This window comes from Giraffa tippelskirchi, chromosome 2 (genome assembly GCF_054371585.1).
Source record: "Giraffa tippelskirchi isolate mGirTip1 chromosome 2, T2T-mGirTip1v1.2.pri, whole genome shotgun sequence".
In the NCBI taxonomy this organism is placed as follows: domain Eukaryota; kingdom Metazoa; phylum Chordata; class Mammalia; order Artiodactyla; family Giraffidae; genus Giraffa; species Giraffa tippelskirchi.
This window is the reverse complement of record NC_137276.1, coordinates 16,857,418-16,879,921: the sequence shown is the minus strand read 5'-3', so window position 1 is coordinate 16,879,921 and position 22,504 is coordinate 16,857,418. Positions and strand designations below refer to the sequence as shown.

The following is a 22,504-nucleotide window of genomic DNA, read 5'->3' as shown; positions in this document are numbered from 1 at the left end:
CTTGTTAGCTGTGTTGAAAGTCATACCTAAGGGCTGTCATTCATGATCCATGACGTGCAGAGACACATTGAGAATGTGCCAGATGAAGACATGGGTGGAGAAAGATGCCTCTTTACCTGTCTGAACAAGGTCAACTCTTTGGGGATGTGAACAGTTAGCACTTCTGTATCCCAGGACAACTGAAGGACAACAAACCAGGACAGAAGGCAGTAACTGGATTTTTGGCGATGGTTGCAGGGTCACTGAGGACACTGAATGTTGAGACACTCTTATTAATCAGAACAGAAGAATGTTGGCTGACTGGGAGTAATGACCTCCCCAGGGCACTTTACCCTTTTTCTTCAGTGGAGTTTGAAATTCTGGACTGATGAACACAGCTCTGCCCCAAACCCAGAACACTTGCCTTTCCAGACCAAGGCAGTCCTCTAAAAGCGTGCCTTGAAATGGCTAAGAAACCACTGTGACGATCACCTTATTGCTATTTTGTGATAACTTTGGGAAATATTACAAGCAAACCTTCCAGTGTTGTACCTCGTGATAACCTAAAATCAGAAAAAACACAGCCAGAAATTGGCGTCCGAATGCTTAGAACTCTGGCCAGGGGGACTGTGCAAGTCTGTTCCATCATCTGATTAATTTCATAATTACACAACTCTAAGTTTCCTGTGATTGAATTTTTTTTGACCCCATCTGTAGCTTTATTAGCATTATAGTGTATTTAAATAGCTCTACAGAAATAGCACTCACCACATTACTTTAGCACAAAGCCTTTTATAGCAGCTGTGGCTTATTTCAAGCTACATTAACATTTAAACATAGTTTTAAAAATAGTTAAAATTATAAAACTTTTTTTTACTTAATATTATTTGGTGTGTATTTTTTCATAAAATTGCATTATTTCCCATGTTGAGCCCTTTTAATGGTAATATAATAAACCAGTGAATTTGGCTATTATAATGTAGTAAATCAGTCGCTACCCAACCCCTGGGCCATGGATAAGTACTGGTCCATAGCCTGTTAGGAACTGGACCACACAGCAGGAGGTGAGCAACAGTCAAGCTTCATCTGTAGTTACAGCCACTCCCCATCACTTGTATTACCACCTGAGCCCCACCTCCTGTCAGATAAGCAGCTGTATGAGAGTCTCACAGGAGAGTGAGCCCTACTGTGAACTGCATATGTGAGTTCTAGGTTGTGTTCTCCTTATGAGAATCATCGTGAAACCATCTGCGCCACCCCACCCCCACCCCCCAGCCTCAGTCCATGGAAAAATTGTCTTCCATGAAACTGGTCCTTGGTGCCAAAAAGGTTGAGAACTACTGCCCTAAAAGAACACATTTAGCTTGATTCCAGGATTTTTACCCACTGCCAAAAGCAACAACAACAAAAACTCCTGTGATCAACATCCCTGTGCCTGCAGTGAGTGTTCTTATGAATTATTTTTCGAAGTCTGTTCCATGCACTACCTGCATCAGAATCACGGAGGGTAGGGGAGGGGAGGCGAGTTTAAAATACAGATTCTCAGGCCTGGTTGCACATCCACCAGTTTGGACTCTGGGAGAATGGAATCTGAGAATCCACATTATTAAGTTGCCTGAGGGACTTTCATGCTCCCTAGAATTTGAGATGAACTCAAAAGGTAAACTTCTTGGAATAGACTGCTAGGTGGTCATTATAATGACCATTGATGGAGTGCTTACTAGGTACCAGGAGGCATTTAACCCTCAAACAGTACTGTTACTTTCCCTACTTTAGCAAGTTTAACAGGAGCCTCAGGCTAAGTAACTTTGCCGAGTTTAGCTGGTCAGTATACCACAGGACTTAGTATCTGTGTCCTTGTTCTTGATCAGTCCGTGCGTTGCTCTCATAAACAGCAGTCCATCTGTGAACCTTCACTTTCTACCTAGTTTAGTCCTATTGGAGAGAAATTAGAAAAACATTAGATTCTGGCCTCAGCCCTCTAGGTCTGGAGCTAGACACTGAGCTGAGAACAGACTCAGTGAGGAACGCTCCAAGAAATAAGGAAAGTGGAGGCAGCAGGGTTTCTCCGCACTTCCTGGGGGTCAGAAGCCATTAGGAATCTCACCTGAGCTTGGTCGGCTGGAGTCAGCAGGTCAGGTGCAGAGGTGGAGAGGGTGGTTGGCACGAGCATTTGTGTGCTGAGCAATGTGGAGGGTGGACACCCCAAAGGACAATGGCGTAGTAACCTGGGCCCTCCTGTCCTTGAAATTTAATTTCTCTCTGGCCACAGGCTGGTGACTCTGAAGAGGGGGCCCAGACCCACTCCGAAAATCTGGTTGAAAAGGAAAAACGAAGTGTGACACTGGAGGGGCTGAAGGCAGACCTGGATGAGAAATGCGAATGGATTTTTGGCGAACAAGTGCTTTTTTTCTGATCCTAAAGCACTGAACCCGTAGGAAAAGAAGGGGTGGTCCGGTGGGTGAGAGAGGAAGGGCATATTTTCAGGAGAGAAAGCTGAGGCTGGCTGAGAAAGTAAGGCTACAGGGTCACAGTCAGAGGCTTGTGGGAATCACCACCAGGGGAGCTCCTGGCTTTCAGTGAGAAGTGGTTTGTGACCGTTTGGACAGTCGTAGAGTCGGGGTCAGCAAACCTTTGCATCAGAGAGCCATACAGTAAATATTTTAATGCTCTGCTGGCCGCGTGGTCTGTGTAGACAGTACATAAATGAGTGGGCACCCGTTTTCTGTGCCCATTTGCCCTGAGGCTTTAATTTGCCAGCCCCTTCAAAAGAATGACCATTGGCTTTGGAATCAGCCTGAGTGTTTAAACTGCCGTTCTGACCTCTACTAGCTGGGGAGAGGCAGGTTGTATAACGCGACAGTAAGAGCCTGGACTCTGGAAGTTCTGGGTTCAAGTCCTGCCTCCACCACCCATGAACTGTGTCACTTTAGCTAAGGCCCTTCTCTGAACTCTCCTGTCTCAGAGCTATGGTGAGAATTACATAAGCCAAGCACCTTTATACACACGCTTGGTGGTGCTTGGCACATGGTAGGTGGACAGTAAATATTAGCAGTTAGTGTTACTGGTCTCTGAGCAGGGGATTCCTCATCTATTACCATCCACTGAAAGGCTTTGCCCAAAATCTATTGCAGTAAGTCATTATTTTCTGCTTAGGTGACACCCAGAGCTGGCAGTCCACCCTCTGTAGATGTGGGCATGAGTCTCCTATGGTGAGATTTAGTAGGGATTCTGTGCTGGGATTCCAAGCTCAGCCGACAGTCTCCAAAACTGGGCTGTGAGGAATGGAGAATCTTAGCCTCCTGATAAGATGGGACCATAGTCACCTGCTCTGCTCTAAAAGTAGTCAAACAGTTCAGCCTCCCAACGCCCAACTCTGAACCTGGAAGTGAGACACAGAGGCTTGATCTTGAAAATGACCCTTGCATCAAAGCCCCGCCATTCATGCTCAGAAATCCTTACCAAGCTCAGTTACCTGCTTTCCCAAGGACGTGTTGAGCTGTAACAAGAAGGGAATGGTTCAGGGATGGGGAAATATGAGGTGGGTGTTAGACAAATGATGAGAATCGCGCCCTGGAGCCACCATGGGGAGCGAAAGCAAATGCATACATGAATAACATTGTTATATAATACAACACATGTGCAGGCTGAGTGCTAAGTCCAGGGGAAAAATTCATTTTTCTTCGTCACTTTCTCTCTCTCTCTTTCCCCCCCTAATATATGCATTTTACACTGTGTGTGTGCTCAGTTGTGTCTGACTCTTTGCAACTCCATGGACTGTAGCCTACCAGATTCCTCTGTCTGTGGAATTCTCCAGGCAAGAATACTGGAGTGGGTTGCCATTTCCTTTCCAGGGGGATCTTCCCAACCCAAGGATCAAACCCGCATCTCTTGCATCTCCTACATTGGCCGGCGGATTCTTTACCACTGGTGCCACCTGGGAAGCTCCATCAGTGTGGTTTAGATGGTGAGAGAGTGCACAGATCATGTGGGAATTGTCCCTTTGAGCCTCTGCTGGGAGAAGATGGCTGTCATCTCAGGTTCTCATTCCAACTTCACCCCTAGATCGCTGACTCTTTCTTTTTTTTTCCTTCTGGGTGAGCTCAGAGGAGGGCGCACAGAGACAAGCCTTGCTCTGAAATACCTTCTGCGCAAAGGGTTCCCGGGGGGCAGAAATGCCTCTGTGCCCCAGGTCCTCATCATGGTCACCGACGGGAGGTCCCAAGGGCATGTGGCCCTGCCCGCCAAGCAGCTCAAGCAGAGGGGTGTCACTGTGTTCACTGCGGGCATCCGCTTCCCGAGGTAAGAGATTTGGTTGTGCTGGTTCAGCCCTCTGTGTCAGCCTGGTGGGCTTTACAGCCATGGGCAGAGAGGGGAGCTGGGAAAACCATCCTGGATCTTCAGGGACCCCTCTTTTCCTCACTTTGCTGTATTGTTGCAGGCACACAGGGAATTCCAACTCTTTGGAAGTCTGAGAGTTTGCGTTGTCTTTAGTCTGAACATTTGTTTTCAAGTGTCAGAAACTTGACTCCAGTGTATCTGGGCAGAAATGGAAATTCAGGGACTCATGTAACTGCACCAGTGGGTCAGGGGTTTCTCGGGGTCAGCAAGAGTTAAGGATTTCGCTGCCTTTTAGAGTCTTTCTGTCCCCCATCCAATTGTCTCTGCTGTTCTCTCAGCCCTGCTTTCTCAGGAAGCTGGGACTGTGGGTGCAGGCAGTGTCCCAGGTCCATCCTGGAGACAAAAGGCTCATTTCCCCCAGTTTCAAGTTAAATAATCCAAGAAAGTGTTCTGATGAGTCTGAGAGCCATCTGTGTCTGGCTCCCCTCTTCTCCAACCATGTTTCTCTAGGTGCTGAAATCTGCCTTCCTGGTGGGAGGAGGGGGGTATGTTCTCAGCCCTAAAAATGGAGGTGACCTCTATGAACATCTAGGTGTTGAGGGTATCAAGTGAGATGACTCTGGTCCTGGCACTGTGCCTGTACACAGACATCTCTGTTAATTTTAGCACTGTCATTCCAGAACCAACTCCCTACCCCAGGACACCACAGTTCACGGATGTTCAAGTCCTTTATTTAGCCCTCCCATATCCATAGATCATAAATATAGCACAAGAGCCACAGTTAGTTGAATTTGTGGGTGTGGAACCTAGGCATCTGGAAGGCCCACTGTACTTTTCTTATTCTCTCAATAAATACAGGTTGTCTTCCTCACGCCAGACACTATTCTAGGTTCTCAGGATACAGAGACAATAATATTATACAAAGTCCTTGCCTTCATGGAACTCATTCTAGGAAAGGAACTAAATAACAAACAAGTGAGTGAATAAATAAGTAACAATTTCAGGTGGAAATAAAATGCAGAGAAGAAAAATAAAGTAGGTAAGAGGTTACAGAATGATGGGAGTAGAGAGGATACTGTTTTTTTTTGCGGGGAGGGCGTGCCATGCAGCTATTGGGATTTTAGTTTCCCAACCAGGGATTGAACCAGCAGTGAGAGCGCTGAGTCCTAACCACTGGACTGTCAGGGAATTCCCAAGATGGTAGAGCTTTTGTTTTTTTTTGGTAGAGCTATTTTAGATAGGGGGAGTCTGGCAAGGCTCCCTCAAGGAGTTGATTTTTGGGCAGAAACTTAAGTGAGGAACAAGCCTTCCAAGTAACAAAAAAGAGCAGGCAAGGCAGGCAGATGGCAAGTGCAAAGGCCCTGAGGCGGCAGCTAGCTGAGTGTCTTATAGAAACAGCAAGACAGCCATAGAGCAGCTGGAGACCAATCAGCAAGGGGTGAATTACAAGAAATAAGGTAGAAGAGGTGGGCAGGAATCTGGGCTAGAGACTTTGTGGGTTATTGTGGAGACTGAAGTTTGTAATGAGTAGTGTGGGAAGTCTGTGGAGGCTTTTGAGCAGGAGAATTACATGAACTGGCTTACATTTTTAGGAGATCACACGACTGCCAGGAAGAGAATAGACTGATGGGACTGAGGGAGAGGCAATGATAGGGGGAGTGGGAAATCTAGGAGACGGTGGGGCAAGTTCACATGCCATTTAATGGTGGTTTGTCATAGGGCAGCAGCTGTGATCTGCAGAGGGATGGCTGGATCTAGGGTGTGTTTGGAAGGCACAGCAGTGGAGTGACTGGTGTGTTGGATGTGGGTGTATGAGAGAAGAATAGAAGATTTTGGCTTGAGCCCCAGCGTGAATGGTGGTGCTACTTACTGACATGTGAAAGGCTGGGAAAGGAACTTGAATTCTGTTTCAGACAGGGCAGGTCTTAGATTCATATTGGCTGACTCCGTAGAGAGGCTGAGTGGAGAGTTGGATGTAAGAGTCGGGCACGTAGGAGAAGGGACAGGCATCGAGATGGAAACTGAAGATAGTGTTTAAAGCCTAAGTAAGATCACCTGGAGCTGAGTGTCGAGTGCGAGGACCTCCGAGGACCAGCAAGTGCAGGTCAGAAAGGGGGAGATTGGAGCCTGAGGTTGCAGGTACCGTGGGGCTGTCCTGATTGTGCTGTGCTGCCGCCGCCACCATTGTTGTTGTTATTGTAAGTTGGTAGTAAACACAAGCTGCCTTATGGCTGGCTCTTTTTGTGTTTTCAGATATAAGGAATATAAACCCCTTGAGAGAGGAGAAGGGGTGTTACTTTATGGCTCCCTGCCCACTCTCCTGCCCAATAGAGTGTCTTAACGCATAATAGTTGCCCAAGGTCTGTCACTGAGGATGGAACTCCCCACAAGGTGGAAATACTGGCCCATTCTGGGGCTTTCTTCTCCAGCTGCTAGCTGGAGGAGCGCTTCTCAAACTATATGTGGTGAAGGTCCAGTTGTTTTTTTTTTTCCTTAATTTATTATGCCCTGAAGCTTTAAAAAAAAATTACAATAAAAATGAATTACCAGAAAGATGAAATAAAAACAAAGACAAAATAGAAGCTCAGATTCTTATTAATTGACCCAACAGACATAAAAATGGCTCTGTCAAGTTGCCATACAATTAGTTTATAAATGCCTGGTACCTATGCTTATGAGATTCTGAATCAGGGTGAGAAGTTTAGGGACCTGCGCTGGCCCATAGACCATACTTTGAGCATTCTTGGTGTAGAGAAATTAAGAAGCCAGTTACTCAGGAGAGGGGGTATCACTCAGATTTGAAAGCCCGAGTTTTGCAGACACAGGAAGCCTCTGAGGAAGCCTGCTGGGCTCCCAGGCCCGCCTAACCCCTTCTCCCACTCCTAGTAGAAGGCTGGTGCACTGGTGACCAGTGGTTCTCCCAGGTGTGTTCCTTGGACCAGCAGCGTCAGCATCATCTAGAGCTTGTTAGAAACCCATGCACTTGGGCCACACCTCATTGAATCCAAAACTCTGGGACAAGGAGCCTCAGTCTCTGCTCTTTCTGGTCCTCGGTGATTCTGATACCACCAAAGTCTGAGAACCACTGTAGTGAGATTAAAGACTGATGCCACTCAAACTCTTCCCTCCCCACCTGCCTTTAGTGTATTTTAAGCCCATTCTCTGAGGATTCTCAACTCTGGCTGAGTATCTGGGTTGCCCAGGGAGCTTTTAAGAAGGTCTCTTTGGGCGCTGGGAGAGCTAAGGGTGGGGCCTGGCAGAGCTGCCCACTCAAAGCTACTGTGAGTCTGGAACTAAGAAGCCCCTCCTTCGTGCCAGGCGCTGTCCTAGGTACTGGATGAGATGGTTGGTTTCTGTGCCTTCAGAGGAGAATCGGAGTTTTACATGAGGCGATTTAGAGATCCATGAAGGTTTTGCTGTATTGCCAAGCCTTGGTCTATTTTGATAAATTTTTTGATGAGCAAGATTCTAAATATGTTGCTGACTGCCTTGTCTTCTTAGAAACAGGTTTTTTCCAACATCCTTTAACCCTTCTTCATGCACTAAGGTCATCATCCCACACATCATTTCTGTTCTGGGCACTAACAGTGCCCTCTGGTTGTTGAACTATGCCAGTTCCTACCTCTCATGGCCTCACATTGCTGGCCTCTGAGTTCTTATGGCCATGGTTTATAATCATCAGGATTTTTTTTTTCTATTACTAGTTGTTCCTGTGTGTGCTTCTCTTGGCATCACCTAGAACCACGAACCACTTTCCTTCATTTCCTTTCTGGTTAAATTTTTCTCATCAGCTGTAAGTTATAAAACCAGATGACTTGATCTGTTAGGACTGAATCTCAAATAAGAGCTGACAGTTCGAGTGGGAGGCTCTCCTCTGAGGAAATTGGTGGGTTGCCGGAGCATGCACACATTACTACCCACAGCTCAGCATCCTCAGTCTTTCTGTGGTTCACACCTCGACCTTCCCTGCATCCTAGATGGATGAGGTTGCAGCTAGGTGGCTCCTGCCTCAGTAGGTGGTGGTGCTGTCCATACAGAGCCCAGGGTCTAGGAGATGGGTGGGCAGGAGGTAGGTGGGTGAGTGCAGGGCGACAAGCCATTGTGACTTCTCTGCTGGGGCCGGGACTCAGGTGGGAGGAGCTGCACTCGCTGGCCAGCGAGCCAAGGGAGCAGCACGTGCTGATGGCCGAGCAGGTGGATGACGCTGCCAACGGCCTCTTCAGCACCCTCAGCAGCTCCGCCATCTGCAGCACCGCTTCTCCAGGTGAGTAAGGGCCTCCCAGCTGGAAAGGAGTGGCCTTGCCGATATGGAAGTGGGATGCAAGGGTGGGGAGGGTTCCCCAAGGCCGGAAGTCAGGACACAGGAGGCTCCCCAGGGAAGCGGGGGAAGAGGGACAGGACCTAGCAGCTTTGGCCCTAGGACACTAGGCTTTGTTCAGCCTCCCCGTGTCAGGCCCTGTGGGGGTTTCGGCTGGGAATCCTGAGATGGTCTTTGAGGGATTGAGAGGCTCGGGGCTTGGGGCCCAGATGTGGGATGGGGGGGCCCTGTGCCTGTCCACTGCTTGGGAGGAGGAAGGAGCCAGCTCCCCCTGCTGTCAGCACAGGCAGGCTTCATCTGGGGGTGAGATCCCTGCATGCATAGTCAGCTTTGTCAGGGTTCATCTGGGAGCTGGAATGATGTATGTAGTATAGAAGGTACACGTGTGCACAGGATAGAAGAGCTATGGGGGTGGGGCCTGTACAGAGGGGATGCTCGGAGCCTGGCTGGCCCTCCGCTGTGTGCTCTGCCAAGAGGGAGTGAGGGCAGGGGTTAGTGGGACCACGGGAAATGAGGCTTAACTCTGTCTTCCCTGTCTTGGGCATGCATGGTGGACACAGACTGCAAGGTCCAGCCTCACCCCTGTGAGCGCAAGACGCTGGAGACAGTCAGGGAGCCTGCTGGCCTCGCCCCGTGCTGGAGAGGATCTCGGGGCACTGATGCTGTGCTGGCTGCCCTCTGTCCCTTCTCCAGGTTTGTCCTCATGGTCTAGGGTCAGAGCCTGAGGGCTCGGCCTGGGCAGGGTTGGCCAGGGGCTCACGGGCTGCAGGGAGACTCGCTCTCTGGGGCCTTGGGCATGGAGCCTGTGACGGGGATCAGAGGAGTCTGGGGAGGGAGGCAGGGACAGAGTTTCAGGGACACAGGCAGGGGCGCAGGTACTCGGTGTCAGAGTCTTGTAGACCCACCAGCCAGGCACCCAGTGTGAGTGAGCAGGGCAGGTCACAGCCATTCTGGAAGGCTGGCGGGTCAGCCAAAAACCGGTCCAACAGGGCAGTGGTCTGGACATGGGATCGTGGTCTGGTAACTTGGTTCCTCTGAGCACCAGTTTCCACTTTTATGGGGACTGAGCAAAGCAAGAGGCTTAAATAAGATCCTTGCATGAACTCCAGTTGTAGCTGCAATGGGGGAAGCTGGATTCTTCAGGACAGGAGCTCAGGCATTCGAGAGCACCTGCTGCCCAGCTGTCGGCCACTTCCCTGCAGACTCCCCAGACCGTCCCTTGGCACTTTATCTGGATCACCTCCAGTGTGGCCCCTGGTTAGCAATTGATGATCCGGGCCACCCCTCCTTTCTAGAGAGCCAGAGTAGTGTTCGAACCAGCTGCATCTTGCTGCTTGGCCTGGCCTATGCAATGAGATCAGAGCGTGTACATGGCAAAGAGATGGAACAGCCAAGAAGCTACAAGGGCCATGTTGGGCCGATGCTGAGTCTAGACGCCACCCTGGCAGAGAAGGGCCGTGCCCCCCACATGGATCAGAGGAAGTGGGGCCTGGGGCCCTGTCAGAGGCCATTAGAGGCTCTCTTCTGAACCTGAGCTTTCAACTGAATGGAGGTAGTTCTTTGTTCTCTGATGAACATGTTTAAGTACTCTTCTGAGCCAGACGGTGTGTGACAAGGAGGCAGACACAGTCACTGCCCCCAGTGCTCTTGGTCCAGAGAGAGCCTCCCAAGTGCTGGAATGGGGCCCGTTTCCTTCTTGCACATCATGGAGAAGGGGCTGCTTAAACAGTCTTTATATATATATATATAGTTTTATTTTATTTATTTATGGCTGCCTGGGTCCTTGTTGCTGTGTGTGAGCTTTCTCTGTTGTGGCAACTGGGAGCTACTCTAGTTGCCTTGTGTGGATTTCTCATTGTGGTGGCTTCTCTTGTTGCAGAGCATGGGCTCTAGGGTGCATGAGCTTCAGTAGTTGCTGCTCGTGGGCTCAGTAGCTGTGGCACCCGGCCTTAGTTGCCCTGCGGCATGTGGAATCTTCCCGGACTGGGGATCGAACCTGTGTCTCCTGCATTGGCAGGCAGATTCCCAACTGCTGGACCACCAGGAAAGTCCCTCAATAATCTTGAATGGTGTCGGAACCAGGTCGCAGTGGGGCTGAGGCATCCAGAGTTGGGAGGCCCGGGAGAGGCTGGTGGGTAACTCTACCCACACTTCACGGCTTTATGCTCGGACTCTGGGGACACCACAATTAATGAGCTGGGAAACTCTGCTGTCTGTTCCCACGTTCAGGAAGGGAGTGAGAATAGGACCTGCCCCAGAGGATTTGTCTGGAGCATGCAGGAGTTAATACATCAGGGCTTCTAGAATAATGCATATAGTAGGCTTTTCATCAATCCCTTCATTCAAGAAATCTTCACAGAGGCTCTCCTGAGCTCTTAGCACTGCCCCAGGTCCTGGGGAATCTGCCTGAGCATCTCAGAAACAGATCTGCCCCTGTAAGCAAGAGGCAGCAGTGAACAAAGTAAATAGCTAGAGGAACTCTTAGGTGATGCCAAGTGCCTACTGGGGAAAGAATGCAGGGGTCGGGGGAGACAGAGTGGGGTAAATAGGTTGTTGGGGTAGGGTGGTACTTTTAATTATAGTAGGCAGGGAAGGCAGAGAATGTGGCATCTGAGTCCAGAGTGGAGGGAGGTGGCAGGTAGTGGGGTGGGGCGGCAAGCTGAGGACAGGTCCAGGCAAAGGCCTGTAGACAGTGTCTGCTCAGTAGCACGGGCTCCCAGTGCTGGGCTGGGTAGGCAGGACAGGGCCCGTGGAGCTTTCTGGGCTTGGATGTGTGGTTTTATGAGGTTGTCACGGGGAGTAGACACAGAAGGGAAGAAGAGTTCTCTTTAATGAGCTGGTGGCTTGGCAGAGGTTTGACTTCAGCAACCCCTTGAGTTCAGAATTGACTTGGCTTTTATCCCAAGTGGATGTTTTGCCTCGGGAAAGCTCCTGCCCTAGCGATGAGCCCCATTAGCTGCCCCTCAGCTGGGCAACACTGGGGTGGGATCTCATTGAGAGAAGCCTTCTTGGGAAAGTTTTAGGGAACTTTATTGCCAAGGCCCCAAGAGAATCTCCTTAGAGATGAGGCCATTGTGGGGCTACTGCCAGGCAAGGGGAGGGCTTCCTACCCGAGGGACAAGGACCCCCTCTTGCCTTGGCTGGCGTGTGACCCCGCAGACTCAGGAGAAGGATGGGGGAGGCCCAAAGGGCAAAATGCATGGGCTTTGGAGTCCAAGATGGAGTTCAGATCCCAGCTCTGCTGTGTTTTGATAACCGTGTGACTTTGGGCCCCTTAATTCAGCCCTCTGAGCCCTCTTCTCCATCTGAAAGAGGTTACTGTCTCTTCAAGTAGCTGAGGACTTGATGTAACGATGGGGACAGATGGAGCATGGAAGCCAGCACAGGAATGGCGGCCCTTGTGTTGTCACAGAAGGTTGGCAACCAAACAGACCTCAGGGGTCGCTGAGACCAGCCAGCGGTTTGCACATCCTCCTGAACTACAGTAGAGGCTTGTATGGACACTTGTCCTGCAGACCAGAAAAAGCACATTTGGGTTGGGGGCAGGGCTGTGGCATTGGGGGAGCCGTGAACAGTCTCGTTCCCTCTCTACCGAGACTCCAAGGAACACAGTTGAAAACTACCCAATAGGTTACTACAGAGAAGAGGGGACTGAGGATCAGAGAAGGAAAGTAACTTGCCTGGGGTCACACAGCTGGAATCCAGTTGCCTAATCCCAGTACTTCCTGCCCCCCACTCATTGTGCTGTCCCCAAGAAAGCTGTTCAGGTATCTGAGAGTATAGAACACAGACATCTCTAACTTCTGACAAGCTAGCCAGCTTACATTATCTTTTTTTTTTTAATTGTCTGAGTAGTTTGAAACATTTCCTACTCCATGTGCAGACAAAAGTTGGGGTGGAATCAGGAAAAACAAAAAACCAACAGGTTTCTTGAGTTACTTCTGCATTGGCATCTTATGTCAGCTCTTAGTATTTTAAATAATCTTTCCTGTTAAACCTCTGATCTGTACCATTTGATTTCTTGGGTTGTAGCTGGAAGAGAATGTTCTTCACCCATCCCACTACCTGCTACAGGACCACCTGCCCAGGTACAGTCTGCCTCTTTGATTCTCCTGTTCTTTCTGGCCCTGGGACGAGGCTGGCTCCCAAAGGGGCATTTGTACTCCTGGGCGGTGAGTAGGATTGGACCTGGCTCCAGGGCAGAGGCACGGGCATTTCAGAGGCAGAGCAACATGCTCCTGTGATACTCAATGCTTCCCTCATTCAGTGGTATCTTTTCACTGAGAATGGAGTGAAGCTTTGGAATTACTTCCTTAACTGGGACTCTGCATTGACATGAGGCAGAACGGGGCATGCACTGACCCCTAGCTTTGCAAACAGAAAACCTCATATCTAGCACCAAACTCAGAGCAAGATACCTGAGCCTTACTTTCTTCCTCTGTAAAATGAGGGCAATGTTTGCCCCATGTCTGGACTCCTCATCTTCCTGCTCTGGATGGTAGAGGGTACCATACATGGACTCCTAGGGAAGATTCAGTAGATGATGTCCAGCCAAGTGCTTCATCAGTTACAGAGTCCCCAGCAAACAGGAGGATTTATCAACCCCATTAAGATCATTCGGCCTGGCTCCCCAGTGGGCCCTCCCTACTCATCACTCCAGGGTCTACAGCATCTCACGGATGCAGGGGCATGGAAGTTGGTTGTCTTGGCATCAGTGCTTGGGTGGATTTGCTGTTCCTAATGAGGTCAGGTGCCCGGCCCCTGAAGAGCCAGAGGCTTGTGTGCAGGCAGGAGGGTACTTCCTACCTGGGGTTAGGTGATCCGCTGGGCATCTTGTTTTAAAGTTCCGAAGTGGCTGGCTTCTGACAGCTGGCAGGAACTGAAAGCCTGGTTGTTTCCACTCAGAAATAAAAGGTCAGGGACTTACGGTTTTGAAACCAGAATAACTTGGGTTTGAGTCCCAGCTCTGCCGCTTTCCAAGTAGCTAACCGTCAGCATGTGACTTCTGTTTGTTGAGTTTCAGCTTCCTATCTGTGACATGGGGGTTCACAATACTTGCTTCATTTGGTTGTATCAGTGAAATGAGATCATGCACGTGTAACCCTCTGCTCCGTTCAGTTCAGTCACCCAGTTGTGTCCGACTCTTTGCAACCCCATGGACTGCAGCACGCCAGGCTTCCCTGTCCATCACCAACTCCCAGAGTTTACTCAAACTCATGTCCATTTGCATCGGTGATGCCATCTAACATCTCATCCTCTGTTGTCCCCTTCTCCTGCCTTCAATCTTTCCCAGCATCAGGGTCTTTTCAAATGAGTCAGCTCTCCGCATCAGGTGGCCAAAGGATTGGAGTTTCAGCTTCAACATCAGTCCTTCCAGTGAACACCCAGGACTGATCTCCTTTAGGATGGACTGGTTGGATCACCTTGCAGTCCAAGGGACTCTCAAGAGTCTTCTCCAACACCACAGTTCAAAAGCATCAATTCTTCGGCACTCAGCTTTCTTTATACACCAACTCTCACGTCCATACATGACTACTGGAAAAACCATAGCTTTGACTAGATGGACCTTTGGTAGTAATGTCTCTGCTTTTTAATATGCTGTCTAGGTTGGTCATAACTTTTCTTCCAAGGAGCAAGAGTCTTTTAATTTCACAGTATCTGACCCCGTAATAGCTGCTCATTTAAAGGCCACTGTTGGCACTGTTAATGAACCCCCAGTTGTTTCCATGAAACTCCTGCTGATAGAACCGCGGGCCTGGGTGCCCAAAGTTACTCTCAATTCCTACCTTTCAAAAGTATACACTTTAATTACAATCATGTGACTACTAAGTAATACATTAACATTTTTAAGGTACTGGGAGTTTGGACTCCTACATATGAATATTCACTGGAAGGACTGAATGAATAAATCTCCATAGTTTTAAAGTTTTAAAACTTCATAGTTTTAAAAAATCTTCAACTTCACCATCCTTCACCATCTTCAGCTGAAGCTCCAATACTTTGGCCACATGATACTAAGAGCGGACTCATTGGAAAAGACCCTGATGCTGGAAAAGATTGAGGGCAGGAGGAGGAGGAGGCGACAGAGGATGAGATGGTTGGATGGCATTGCTGACTCAACAGACATGAGTTTGAACAAACTCTGGGAGATAGTGAGGAACAGGGAAGCCTGGCATGCTGCAGTTCATAGGCTTGCAAGAATCAGACACAACTTAGCAACTGAACAGCAGCAACATATGAATGGGGAGGGGGAGACATAATTCAGTCTGTAACATGTGCTCCCAGTATCAGAGCCAGATCCCACTGGCACATCCATAGTGAGCCTGTACTTCAGACAGAGCCTTAAGTGAGCTCACCGCTGAGTAGCTGTTACTTACCACACCCTAACCCCTCGCTGGCTGCCCTTCCCGTCTTTGCTACAGATGTTGAGACCAATTTCCTAGTGCATCCTGGGAAAGGAAGGGGCCGGGCCCTGGTGGGGCAGGGTGGCCAAAGCCCTTCCATCTCTGGGCAGATGTGCCAGGCTGTTAACAGGCATCTCTCTGGTAGGCCCCTGTGACTCACACCCCTGCCAGAATGGAGGCACATGTGTTCTAGAAGGACCGGACAGGTACCACTGTCTCTGCCCACCAGCCTTCGGAGGGGAAGCCAACTGCGGTACGTGTGCCCGGGGCTTCCCAGACTCCAGTTATTGGGGAGCAGTGGAGTGCAGGCTCCTGCTCTTCGTCTGCCACCCTATTAGCCACTAGGTAGGAATTGGCCCAGGAGTTAGTGCCACCTGCATTTCAAGTACACCACTGAGCTGATGTCTCAGATGATACCCTGAGGGCTCCAGGGTATAACTCCAGTGGTGGAGGTCTGGGTAGGACACAGCCCCTAGCTTCTTAGCTTTAGAATGGCCACCGCTTGATCTGTGGGCATCAGGGAGCCCAGCTGTAGGCTAGAGGCAGCCCATCAGGTTCACGGTTCTGGGCAGTATCCCTTCACCCCTCTTCCAGAAGAGGAATGAGAAGCCTCAACTCCTCTTGATTTTAAAACTGTGAAGGTTATAATTGACTTTACTGCCCTGTGGTTATGGGAGTTTGCAATAAGATTCTGTACCTAAAGTGCTCAGCACAATGCTTGACACAGAGGATGGGACTTGTTAAATAATAACTTTTTAAAAACTGTCATGCTGGATCAGTTGGAGACTTACCTGGAAAAAAGTATATCTTGATTCCCCTACCTCACAAGTTATACAAAAATCAATTCCAGATGGATCATTGATTTAAGTGTAGGCAGCAAAGTTGTGAAGCTTCTGGAAGAAAACATAGCCTATTGTCACGATTTGGGGGTAGACAAAGATTTCTCCAACAGAACACAGGAAGCACTAACCATAGTGGAGGAAAAGTATAGATTCTATTTTTCTTTTGAAAAAGAGATGAGAGAGCAAGACCACCCTGGGTGGGAGCCGGGGAGCCCTGTCTAACTTGGTGATGGGCTCAGGTCACAAGCCTTTGGAGCCTCAGTGTCATGGCCCCATCCCTCTCCTAGGAGGGGGGTGGCTCAGCCCCACGTGGGGTTGGGCATCCCAGATGGGACGGTGGTCTGCGTGCTCCCTAGGGTGACAGCAGCTGTGTCCCGGCAGCTCTGAATCTGAGCCTGGAGTGCAGAGTGGACATCCTGTTCCTGCTGGCTGGCTCTGCGGACGCCACCCCGGAGGGCTTCCAGAGGGCCAAGGCCTTCGTGAAGCGGTTTGTGCAGGTGGCGCTGACCGGAGACTCCTGGGCGCGCGTGGGTGTGGCCCACTACGCCGTGCAGCTGACCGTGGCCGTGCCCGTGGGCGAGTACCAGGATGTGCCGGACCTGATCCGGAGCCTCGACGGCCTGCCCTTCGACGGTGGCGCCACCCTGACGGGCCGGGCCCTGTGGCAGGCGGCGGAGCGCAGCTTCGGGAGTACCCCCGGGACAGGCCTGGACCGGCCCCGACGGGCGGTGGTCCTGATGACCGAGGCCCGCTCCCAGGACGAGGTGACTGGCCCGGCGGCTGTTGCAAGGGCCCGAGAGCTGCTCCTGCTGGGCGTGGGCAGCGAGGCTGTGCGGGCGGAACTGGAGGTGATCACTGGCGGTCCAGAGCGCGTGCTGACCTACACTGGCCCACAAGACCTATTCGACCAAATCCCAAAGCTGCAGGGCAAGCTGTGCGGCCGGCCGCACCCAGGTAGGGAACATCGCCGCACCTGTGCCAGCTGCGGGATGGCCTCACCTGACCCGGGGGCCAGCCGGCCAGTGGTAGAACCTTCCACCTTTTGGTAGGGACTTAACCAGGGCCTCTGATGCAGGCTGGAGCCACAGCCCCACTTTTTTATATACTAGCTCTGTGATGAGTAACTTCTCAGTTTTGTTGTTGTTCAGTCCCTAAGTCATGTCCGACTCTTTGCAACCCCGTGAACTGTAGCATGCCAGGCTCCTCTGTCCTCCACCATCTCCCAGAGTTTGCTCAAATTCATGTCCCCTGAGTTGTGATGCTGTCTAACCACCTGATTTTATTGGTCACCACAATCTGGCAAATAATAGCACCTCCTGAGGGGATTTTATGAGGATTACGTAAGGCAAGCAAGATGCACACTAGTACAGAGTAAGCTCAGAGTGTGCACTCAGAATTGTAGGTATTGCTGTTTAACAATTAATAATAATATAGTTAATAAGGAGCTCTGAATCTACTAAGTGTAACTCTAGAACTGCAGCTTCCCAGTTTCTTTTTGGCAAGAAAGAAATGCATTCCCAGTACACACATGTGCATGCACAGGCATAAACATGTAGAACAAGCCAAGCCTTTCATGAAATGCTACTTGTCATTTCTGCCTGAGATGTGTTCTGACATCATTCTATTCTATGACCCATGTTGATTTCCATGACCCGCCACTAGAGGGTGCCCTGGAGAACACAGCTTGGGAATAGACCTCCCCATCAGGGGTGGGGGCCTGGCCCCTGGTCAGAGACAGGAGTAGGTGAAACACAGCCTCCACAGGGCTCTGGACTTCTCCTCTAAAGATGCTGTGTGTCAACTTCAGCTCCTCAGCCCCAGGTGTCACTCTCACCAATGGTGAGACATTCCCTCCTGCTGGGGAAGGACAGGGCTCTGTCTGCCCACCTCCACTGTGCCCCTCCAGTCTTATCTTCCCTTGGCAGCCAGAGGAATTTTTAAAAAATAGTTTTAGATTCACAGAAAAACTGTGACAATGGTAGAGTTCACCTGTGTTCCACACCAAGTGTCCCTCTTGTAAGATGTTAACCAGGTAGAGTTATCACAATTGATGAATCAATATTGATGTTGTTGTTCAGTCGCTCAGTTGTGTCCGACCCTTTGCAACCTCATGGACTGTAGCACGCCAGGCTTCCCTATCCTTCACCATCTCCTGGAGTTTGCTCAGTCTCATGTCCATTGAGTCAGTGATGCCATCCAACCATCTCATCCTCTGTCGCCCCCTTCTCCTCCTGCCTTCAATCTTTCCCAGCATCCATGTCTTTTCTAATGAGTTAGCTCTTGCCATCAGGTGGCCAAAGTATTGGAACTTCATCAGTCCTTCCAATGACTATTCAGGACTGATTTTCTTTAGGATTGATTGATTTGATCACCTTGCTGTCCAAGGGACTATCAAGAGTCTTCTCCAGCACTATAATTCAAAAGCATCAATTCTTTGGTGCTCAGCCTTCTTTATGGTCCAGCTCACACATCTGTACATGACTACTGGAAAAACTGTAGCTTTGACTATCTGGACCTTTGTCGGCAAAGTGATATCTCTGCTTTTTAATATGATGTCTGGGTTTGTCATAGCTTTCCTTCCAAGGAGCAAGTGTCTTTTAATTTCATGGCTGCAGTCACTTGTCTGCTAGAGCCCAAGAAAATAAAATCTGTCACTGTTTCCACTTTTCCCCTTCTATTTGCCATGAAGTGATGGGGCTGAGTGCCATGATCTTAGTTTTTTGATTGTTGAGTTTTAAGCTAGCTTTTTCACTCTCCTCTTTCACCTTCATCAAGAGGCTCTTTAGTTTCTCTTTGCTTTCTGCCATTAGAGTGGAATCAGAATATATGAGGTTGTTGCTGTTTCTCCCAGAAATTCCAGTTTGTGATTCATCCAGCTTGGCATTTCCCATGATGTACTCAAGTAGCATATAGGTTAAATAAACAGGGTGACAATATATAGCTTTGATGTACTCCTTTCCCAATTTGGAACCAGTCAGTTGTTCCATCTCTGGTTCTAACTGTTGCTTCTTGACCTGCATACAGGTTTCTCGGCAGGCAGGTAGAGTGGTCTGGTATTCCCATCCCTTTAAGAATTTTCCACAGTTTGTTGTGATCCACATAGTCAAAGGCTTTAGTGTAGTCAATGAAGCAGATGTTTTTCTGGAATTCCCTAGCTTTCTCTATGATCCAGCAAATGTTGGCAATTTGATCTCTGGTTCCTCTGCCTTTTCTAAACCCAGCTTGTATATCTGGAAGTTTTCGGTTCATGTACTGCTGAAGACTAGCCTGAAGGATTTTGACTATTACCTTGCTAGCATGCAAAATGAGTGCAGTTGTACAGTAGCTTGAACATTCTTTGCATTGCCTTTGTTTGGGATTGGAATGAAAACTGACCTTTTCCAGTCCTGTGGCCACTGAGTTTTCCAAATTTGCTGCTATACTGAGTGCAGTACTTTAACAGCATCATCTTTTAGGATGTGAAATAGCTCAGCTGGAATTCCATCACTTCCACTAGCTTTATTGGTAGTAATGCTTCCTAACGCCCACTTTACCTCACACACCAGGATATCTGACTCTAGGTGAGTGCCCACACCATTGTGGTTATCCAGGTCATTAAGACCTTTTTGGTATAGTTTTTCTGTGTATTCTTGCCACCTCTTGTTAATCTCTTTGCTTCTGTTAGCTCCTTGCCATTTCTGTCCTTTATTGTGCCCATTTTTGCATGAAATGTTCCCTTGGTATCTCAAATATTCTTGAAAAGGTCTCTAGTCTTTCCCAGTCTATTGTTTATTTCTTTGCATGTTCACTTAAGAAGGCCTTCTTATCTCTCTTCGCTCTTCTCTGGAACTCTGCATTCAGTTGGGTATATCTTTCTCTTTCGCGTTTTGTTTCTCTTCTTTTCTCAGCTATTTGTAAAGCCTCCTCAGACAACCATTTTGCCTTCTTGCATTTCTTTTCCTTGGGGATGGTTTTGGTCACTGCCTCCTGTACAACGATACAAACCTCTGTCCATAGTTCATCATTATTTATTACAGTCTGCACTTTATTCCAACTTCCTTAGTTGTTACCTAATGTCTTTTTTCTGTTCCAAGGATCCCATCCAGGATATATTTTACGTTTAGTCTTCCTGTCTTCTTAGACTCCTCTTGGCTTTGTTTCTCGGACTCTTCTTATGCTAGAGTGGTTTTTAAAAACCAATAAGTCAGATCCTCTTACTGCATACTTTACTCCTGGTGGGCGACAGTCCATGGGGTCGCAAGAATCGGGCACGACTTAAGCGACTTAAACCACCACCATCATGCAGTGCACGGTACCTGGAAGCATAGATTGAGCCCCAGAGCCCCACGGCTCACACGCAGTAGTTGTTTATTCCTCTCTCATCACAGTTCAGAGCTGAGCAGCCTGGGCCGGCGGGTTGGTTCAGCTGTCTGCTAACTCTAGGGCTGCTGTTTTCTCAGACAGCAGGAAGAGGGGCAGAGGGGAAGTGGAAGGCAAGCAGCTTCCTTTCGGGGACATACCTTGGAAATTGCCATTACTTTCCATTACATCCCATCGGATAGGACTATCACGTGCCGCTGCCAGCGGGGAGGCTAGGAGTATGGTCCAGCTGAGCTTTCACGTGTCCTGCTTTTTTTCCAGGAGAGGGTGGAGGCCGATGCTGCGGTGGAGACCAGCTGACCTGGGCTCGGCTCACCCCGGAGCAGCACCCCCCTGGCTACCCCCTGAGGGCCGCTTTGCTTGTTCTACAGGCTGCCAGGCCCAGTCACTGGACCTGGTCTTCATGCTGGATGCCTCGGCCTCAGTGGGGCCCGAGAACTTCGCCCAGATGCAGAGCTTCATGAGAAGCTGCGCCCTCCAGTTTGATGTGAACCCCGATGTGACACAGATCGGCCTGGTGGTGTACGGCGGCCGTGTCCAGACAGCCTTCAGGCTGGACACCCACCTCAGCCGTGCTGCGGTGCTGCGGGCCCTGAGCCAGGCCCCCTACCTGGGGGGGATGGGCTCAGCAGGCACGGCCTTGCTGCACATCTATGACAAGGTGATGACGGTCCAGGGGGGCGCCCGGCCTGGCGTCCCCAAGGCGGTGGTGGTGGTCACAGGTGGGAGCGGGGTGGAGGATGCGGCTGTCCCGGCCCAGAAGCTGAGGGACAACGGCGTCTCGGTCTTGGTGGTGGGTGTGGGGCCCGTCCTGAGGGAGGCACTGCGGAGGCTTGCAGGTCCCCGCGATGCCCTGATCCATGTGGCAGCCTACGCAGACCTGAGCCACTACAAGGACGCACTCATCGAGTGGATATGCCAAGGTGAGTGGGGGAATCTGCAACTTCGGGGTTGCCTCTGAAGGGCGGACCTCTGCCAGAGCCTTTATGGATGTCCTTACAAGGACAGCAGCTCCTCCCAACTACTCGGCCCTTTCCACGTGCCGGGCTTTGTGCTAAATCCCATAGTCACACGGAACCCTGCAGGAGGCACACACAACTTTCCCCATTTAAGGTGCAGAGAATTTTAGACAAGTAGCTCTCCCTAAACTTAATGTATACACCCCACCGAAAAGGAATAGATTTGTTAGGATATCCACCAAGACCCCAGGATGGCACTTACCTTGGAAGGAACAGACACAGCCAGGCTAGTCTGACTCCAAACCTCCTTTTACGAGGAACATTCTCTGCACCTTTTTAAAAGCCTGTGGCCGTAATAACAATAATAATAGTAAGCACTGCTGTGTGCTCAGCCCATCTTAAAGAAAGCGGCTGTTTGCCTGCAGCCAAGCTGAATGGAGGCTGGGTCTTTGATCGGCCATGTAGTATGGGGCCCACCCATGTGCTCACCTGTGGCTCAAGGGTCCACAGAGCCACTATGACATGTAAGACCCTGCTCTGGTGGCCTCACCTTTGTCCTGGGTGAGGGTAGGGTCCGCAGGGCTGACCCAGGCTGGGTCTGCTGACACGTCCTCCCGTCCTCCCTTGCAGAAGCCAAGCGGCCAGTTAACCTCTGCAAGCCCAGCCCATGCATGAACGAGGGCACCTGTGTCCTGCACAATGGGAGCTACCGCTGCAAGTGCCAGGGTGGCTGGGAGGGCCCCCACTGCGAGAACCGTGAGTGTGGCATCAGCTCCCATGTAGGGGCTGTGGGGGTGGTCTCAGTCCTGTTCCCCAGGACTGTAGCCAAAGGAGGTTCTAGGGCATCGATGGAAGAAGTCCGTCATTTGTTCATTCATACATGAAACATTTAGTGGGTGCCCCCTACATCCCAGGTGTCACACTGGGTGAGAGAAACAGAGCAGGAAACAAGACACTGAGAATCTCTGCCCTCCTGAGGGTTCTAGTCTAGTGAGGGAGACACAACCAGTAAGCACAGCATGTAGTAGATGGTGCTGAGCACTGAAGAATTGATGCTTTTGAACTGTGGCATTGGAGAAGGCTCTTGAGAGTCCCTTGGACTGCAAGAAGATCCAACCAGTCCATCCTAAAGGAGATCAGTCCTAAATATTCATTGGAAGGACTGATGCTGAAGCACCAATACTTTGGCCATCTGATGCAAAGAACTGACTCATTGGAAAAGACCCCGATGCTGGGAAAGATTGAAGACAGGAGGAGAAGGTGACGACAGGATGAGATGCTTGGATGGCATCACTGACTCGA

General features: G+C 49.9%; 1 protein-coding gene across 7 annotated transcripts in view; it reads left to right on the top strand.

The window, feature by feature from the left end:
- Window positions 1–22,504, top strand: part of VWA2 (von Willebrand factor A domain containing 2) — a 65,902-nt gene that overhangs the window by 25,537 nt on the left and 17,861 nt on the right. For all 7 annotated transcript variants that reach the window (XR_014068092.1, XR_014068091.1, XR_014068093.1 and 4 more), the window contains 8 exons: window positions 4,087–4,281; window positions 8,451–8,584; window positions 9,199–9,331; window positions 12,671–12,726; window positions 15,188–15,295; window positions 16,266–16,838; window positions 20,615–21,166; window positions 21,833–21,958. Coding sequence is in view for 4 of the 7 variants with exons in the window: in XM_081538055.1 (XP_081394181.1) it covers window positions 4,087–4,281; window positions 8,451–8,584; window positions 9,199–9,331; window positions 12,671–12,726; window positions 15,188–15,295; window positions 16,266–16,838; window positions 20,615–21,166; window positions 21,833–21,958 (1,877 nt within the window). In the remaining 3 variants the exon portion in view is untranslated. The remainder of the gene's footprint in view (window positions 1–4,086; window positions 4,282–8,450; window positions 8,585–9,198; window positions 9,332–12,670; window positions 12,727–15,187; window positions 15,296–16,265; window positions 16,839–20,614; window positions 21,167–21,832; window positions 21,959–22,504) is intronic.